General features: G+C 45.8%; 1 protein-coding gene across 1 annotated transcript; it reads right to left on the minus strand.

Moving 5' to 3' along the window:
• Nucleotides 1-2,622: 2,622 nt before the first annotated feature.
• LOC135594301 (uncharacterized) lies at nt 2,623-6,298 on the minus strand. Its single transcript, XM_065084699.1, has 2 exons — nt 4,756-6,298; nt 2,623-2,926 (listed from the first exon to the last, which is right to left on the minus strand). Exon 1 carries the CDS (start codon nt 5,731-5,733, stop codon nt 4,903-4,905), a length of 831 nt encoding a protein of 276 aa, XP_064940771.1. The 5' UTR covers nt 5,734-6,298; the 3' UTR covers nt 2,623-2,926; nt 4,756-4,902.
• Between the last annotated feature and the right edge of the window lie 208 nt (nt 6,299-6,506).

Consider the following 6,506-nt stretch of genomic DNA (forward strand, 5'->3'; position numbering starts at 1 on the left):
TTAATAACTTAGAAGCGTATGGAAGCGTAGTGACTAAGTAAAGTAGTTTGCAGTATGTAAATGGCAAGAATAAAATGCAAACCAGAGAAGACGGTAGTTTATAGTGGTTCGGTCAATCGTGACCTACATCCACTCCTCCGATTCCTCTTCCGTCGAGGCCACCGGCATCCACTAATGATCTTCCTTTATTAGACGAAGATCAACCTCCTTCTTACACCCCTCTTACAACCTCTTACAAGTGGTTCACCCTTTTACAGAGATTTCAATGAAAAGAAAGGAGGTGAACACTCAAGCTATTGAAAACAAGACTTTTCCTAAAGCTTTTCTCAACTTCTAGCTTCTCAAAAGGTTGTATTCTCTGTTGAGAAATGAGGGGTATTTATAGGCCCCAAGAGGATTCAAATTTGGGCTCCAAAATTTGAATTCTCTTGGGTTTCCGAGGCCGACGGTGCCACCGCCTGTCAGTGGCGGTGCCACCGCCTGTCACTGTCAGACATTGACAGTGCTGGGCGATGCCACCGCCCAGTCAAGCGGTGCCACCGCCCAGCTCTCGGGTGCTGGGCGGTGCCACCACCCAGTCTAGGTGGGGCTATCGCCTAGGCCAATTCAGCTCATTGGTTGGGCTACAAATTTGGCCCAAACCAGTCCGAACTCGGGCCCAATTGGCCCCTACTTGGGTTATTGGATTAACACCTAATCCTAACCCTAATTAACGTGCTAACTATGAATTTAAAAATATTTTCTAAGCTATTACAAAGTCCATAAGTCAAGACTTCTTCCGACGAGCTTCCGACGAACTTCCGACGGTTTTCCGATAAACTCTCGGAAACCATTCTGCGGACTCCCGGCAAGCTCCTAGACTTCACGAATTGATCTTAACGAGTTCCAACAAGCTTCTTCGGCAAGCTCCGATCTTTCTCGGCGAGCTCCGCGAACTTCCAACGAACCATCCGGCGAGCTTCCGAAAAACCCTTCGGCAAGCTCCCTACTCATTCTCGGCTAGTTCCGGCAGCATTCCCGATGAACCTTCGAACTTCCGTCGAACTCTCAAACTCGCAACGAATCCTTCGCGCTTGACTCCGGCTCTTTGTTTCGCTTTATGTCTTCATCGTTATCGTAGTTAATCCTGCACACACAAACCAAAACTCAACTCCGATCTAGACAATTATTACAACTCGAATTGACATTCTGTTGCCCGGCACGTCATTGGTTGGTGCTTCGTCCGATTCTTCGGTGCATCGTCCTCTTTTGCGGCTTGTTACCCAATCGGCGATTGACCTCCGCATCTCCGATATCCTTGGCGCAATTCCGCTTTCCTTAGCCCGATGCCCGACATCCGAAGCGTTCAGCCATCCAATATCCTGACGTGATCTCTTCCAACGCAACGTGAATTCCTCCTGCGTTAACTATCTAATCCTGATCGAGTAGCCCTGCATCACTCAAAATGCAGTTAAACATCTAAATGCAATCAATTAGTTTCATCATCAAAATCCGAGATTCAACACATCCGTCCACACATCATACATCACATGTATAAATAATCATCATCATGTAGGACTACTAGATAATAATAAAAATAATAATCAACTAAACCTTTTAATTAATTAATATTTTTTGAAATCAAGGACATGTAGGAAATTTTCGTAATTTGGACAAAAGACAAAAACTAGAATTTCTCAAATTTCGAGGGGCAAAACTATCTTTTGCCCAAAAAACCCTAATGCCCTTCTCCCCTTCGCTGCTGTCGCCGCTGCCACCTTGCCAGCGGCGGCCTGTGCGGCGAATGAGGGCACTGCCCTCGCCTGCAGGCGGCACGCCCGCTGGCGGCGCTGCCGCTGCGAGTGGGCGCCCCCTTCGGGCGCCGCTGCCTCCGCAGGGGGTGCTGTCCCGCTGGGCGGCCGCCCCTGTGGTGGGGGTTTCACCCGCAGGAGCAGCGGCGGGAGGCGCTGCTTCCTTGCGGCGGCTCGCGCCGTTGCCCTGCGGTGGCAAGCGCCGCTACCCTACGGCGCCTCTGCCCGTGGGCTGCCAGCCACGCCGGCAGCAAGCCTACTGCAAGCAGGGCACCGGCCGGCTGCTGTAGACATAGCCCCTGTGTTGCCCGCCTTCGGCTGCGCTTCACACACGCAGATCAAGGGCAGCAACTGTTGCTGCCCTTTCTCGCTTTTGCGTCAACGATTTTGACGTCAAAATTCTTCCTAAACACAACACACGCAGTTCAAAACCAATCATTCGCACGAATAACCTGGCTCTGATACCACTATTGGGAAATCATGGGGGCGACATCACATGCGCAGCGGAAGAACAAGAAAACAAAATCCTCGATTCCCAAAGAGATGTTCGTCGTCGTGCGAAGATTGGTACGCAAAAATCCGCGAAACATGAAACTGCGTATAGAGTAGATTGTGTTACCTAGGGAGATCGTATATCCCTGTTTCTGACACGCCCCTCAAATATATCTATGATTTTTTTTTTTAATTTTCATCACAGACCAATCCAGGATCCAAACTAACGTTTGAGGATACTGAAAAACATTCAATCAAATTCACATCCATAAAACCTGTGCATTTTAAAAACATATATCACATCACTCGATAATTCACATTTATGGCAACCCAAGCCAACTTGACAAACATGAACAACATTTATAAATCCACAAGCTAAATAAATTATACAATCAGAATTCCAACTATTCACCACAAGTTCGTATCATCATAAATTAGACTTTAACATTCTGAAATTCCAAATAAGAGAGATCTCCTAACACTTTGACACAGTATATCCATTTCGGTTCATCGACAACATTTCATTACATACAAAACATACTTATACAACAATATCATAATAACCAACCAAACTTGCCCATAATTCTGAATAGCTATCCACTGCCTCAGCCCAAATCAAACATCTCGAAGAGTGACAAGCTGACCTGAAAGATTTATATAACAATAGAGTGAGCCAAAAACGACTCAGCAAGTGACAAAGCATATTCAGAACAAAAGGAACGGTTTGAAACGAGTAAGGTATCATAATGCCAGGCAGAATACAAGAATTCTCAAGGATACCATCTCAATAGATACCAAATCATACGTATCATGTCATTCAAAACATATTTGATCCATAACGACTGGAGCATAAAGTATTTGGAACATATCAATGGCAGATAGGACATTTCAGAACATATCAGTTCATAGCAAATGGAGCACAGAGTAATTGGAGCATATCAATGGCGTATGAAATGTTCCGGAGCATATCAACGACATATGGAACATTTCGAAACATATCAACAGTGGATGAAACATTTCAGAGCATATCAATAACAAATACCGTACAGAAGCTCAAACGTCGTCTTTGATGTTGCAAACATATCAATCTTATCCAAAGCATGTACAGAAACACATAACCAAAGCTTTGGATATCATATCAAACATACAGAAGGTGTAGTGGGATCTCAGTCAGAATGTGATTCATCCATTTCTGAATGACCACCTGACAAAAGTCTCCCACGTCTGGGAGCTCTATCCGCCCACGTCTAGGTGAAGTCAAAGGGGGCCGGTAGAGCATCGCAGGCTCTAAGCACATACCCACATAGCGGGCAACAAGCGCATATCCCACATAGCGGGACCCCACATAGCGGGCAATAAGCGCATATCCTTTACCATTTCTGGCAAAGGTCCAGACAATCCCATACACTAGAGTACAAGAGGGCAGTTTTAACAATAAGCAGCATATATCGGAAGCACACGCGGAACAACAAACGTACATGTGTCTTTACGAGTCAAATACGATGCAAGCAACAATCTCTCACAAATGTATCCAGATTTGGAATGAAATAAAAGCAAGACTATACACGGATTCCAAACAATCATAAATAACTCAATTCAAATAAGAAGGTTAGATGAATTCGATATCCAAAGGAATGAAACTAGAATAGGCACACATCGAAAGCAAATGCGGAACAATGGGTTATACATGTGCCTATAGGAGTCAATACGATATAGCTTAAACGTTACACAATAGTTTTCAAGAATGCAAATAATTTTAAGGACAAGAGCATACAAGAATTCAAAGCAGTAATATAAAGCTCAATTGAATAAGAAGGCTAAAGGATATCAATTTCCAAAGGAATGAAACCAGAATATGAGAAATCGACCAAAGCTCGATTTCTGGCAGAATACAAGAGGCATATTGAACAAATGATTCAAACTATCAATCGTGCTCCAATTTACTCAGAAATAATCATTGGATAATACTTTCAGAAAAGATAGGCTTCATATGAATTGAACTGTCCAACAGAGAGAGTTACAAATGATTTGGTAAGCAAGAGTCGTAGAACAAAATCTCTGTTGGCAGAATTCATAATGTCAGATTCAACAGATAACTGGGCAGGTGTTTGGATTCCAAATCTTTCAATCCATATATCAAAGAAAAGTCTACGAGTTTAGTTTCCAATGAAATCAGTTTTGAACAAATCAGAGTTGCCAACAAAGACTTATAAGCAGCTCGGTATCAAAAGGTCAGAATCTCAAAAGTTGCACAGATTCGAATCGTTACGTCTAAACAGGAGATATATCAAATGCAAGGTTAGAACAATTCAAAGTTCCTCATATTCAAAGCAAATGTAGAGATAAAATTGCAGTGAGGAAAGATCAGGATACTTGCAATAGGAAAGATTAGTACAATTACAGGCGGAACGATCGGGAAACTTGCAATAAGAAAAGTTAGAGCAATTATAGGAGGAACGATCAGGAAACTTGCCTTTCAAGGATTTCGATCCGAAGATCCAAAGAAGGTGCTAGCCCAAATCCTTCTACTTTTCCTCCGTATCCTCTCTCTGTTTCGTTTTGTGCTCCCGTTTTCTTCCTTTCTTCGCAACTACACCACGTGTCGAACATCGAGGCACAGTCACCTGCTCTCTCTTACTCTCATTCCTTCTTTTTCTTTCCCAAACGCAGCTGCCACAACCGCCGCCGCTGCCGCTGCTACAATCGCAGCCCCTTCCACCGCACTACCTTCCTTCCTCCCTTCTCTCGCAGACATAACTGCTGCATACGCAGTCGCTGCCGCTGCGGCCGCAATCCCGTCCGCAGCCCCTTTTTCCCCCTTTCCTTTCCTTTCTTTCCCAGCTGCAACTGCCGCAGTCACAGTCGCAGCCATGGCCGCAGCCACCACAACCGCAGCCTCTTCTTCCTCCGCTACTCTATTTCCTCTCCTACTTCTCTTCCAACTGCAGCTGCCACTGCCGCAGCTGCCACCCCTTCTCCACTTCCTCTCTTCTTCCTCTCCTTCCCTTTCTCTTCTTCTTCCTTTCCTTCTCTTCTTTCCCAGCCACAGCTGCAGCTGCCATCGCCACAGCCGCAGCCCCTTCTCCTCTTCCTCTCTTCTTCCTCTCCTTCCCTTTCTCTTCTTCTTCCTTTCCTTTTTCTCTTTCCCTGCCACAGCTGCAGCTGCCATCGCCACAGCCGCAGCCCCTTCTCCTCTTCCTCTCTTCTTCCTCTCCTTCCCTTTCTCTTCTTCTTCCTTTCCTTTTTCTCTTCCTCTTTCCCTGCCATAGCTGCAGCTGCCACAACCGCAGCCGCAGCTACTTCTTTCCCTTCTCCTCTTCCTTCTCCTTCCTTTCTTCTTCTTCTCTCCCCGCTGCAACTGCTGCAGTCGCGGCTGCAGCCACGGCCGCAACCTCTCCCTCCTCCCCTGCTCATCTTCCTCTTCTTCTTCTCTTCCAGCTGCAGCTGCCATCGCCGCAGCTGCAGCCCCTTCTTCCCCGGCGTCACACACACCCTCTCCTCTGTTTCCTCTGCAGGAAACAGAGGTATCACAACCTCTTCTCCTGCTTCCTCTTCTTCTTCTCTTCCTCTTCTTCTTCTTCTCCTCTTCGAACGCCCCACACCTCTCCTCTGTTTCCACCTGCAGGAAATAGAGGTGCTGCAGCCCTAGCTGCTGCCACCTCTTGCTCCTCTCCCCCGTCCCTCTCTTTTCCCTCTTCTTCTCCTTCTCTTCTTCTCCTATTCCATTTTCCTCCCCAACGCCACACACCTCCTCGCTGCAGCCTTGCCGCAGCTATCTTCTTCTTCTTCTTCTTCTTCTTCTTCTTCTTCCCTTTTCATCCTCAACGGCCCACACATCCTCTCCTCTGTTTCCACCTGCGGGAAACAGAGGTGCTGCAGCCCTAGCTGCTGCAGCTGCCTCTCTTTCTCCTCTCCATCTTCCTTCTCTTCTACTTCTTCTTTTCTTCTCTTCTCCCTCTTCTTCCTCTCTTCTTTTCCCTCTTCTTCTCTTCTCCCTCTACTTCTCTTCTTCTTCTCCCCACGCCCCACCGCTTCTCTCTGTTTCTCGAAGAAACAGTGAGAGCGTGGGAGGCGGTGGGATAAAACCGAAATTTTTGGTTTTCTTTATTTTCTTTTTTTTACAACTTAACAGTTTAGTCCTTGAAATTTCCATATTTACATATAGGTCCCCCGATTTATAAATAAATCTTTATTAATAATTTTCAAAAGCGAGGGATATTACAG

Source organism: Musa acuminata, chromosome BXJ1-9 (genome assembly GCF_036884655.1).
Source record: "Musa acuminata AAA Group cultivar baxijiao chromosome BXJ1-9, Cavendish_Baxijiao_AAA, whole genome shotgun sequence".
Lineage (NCBI taxonomy): Eukaryota > Viridiplantae > Streptophyta > Magnoliopsida > Zingiberales > Musaceae > Musa > Musa acuminata.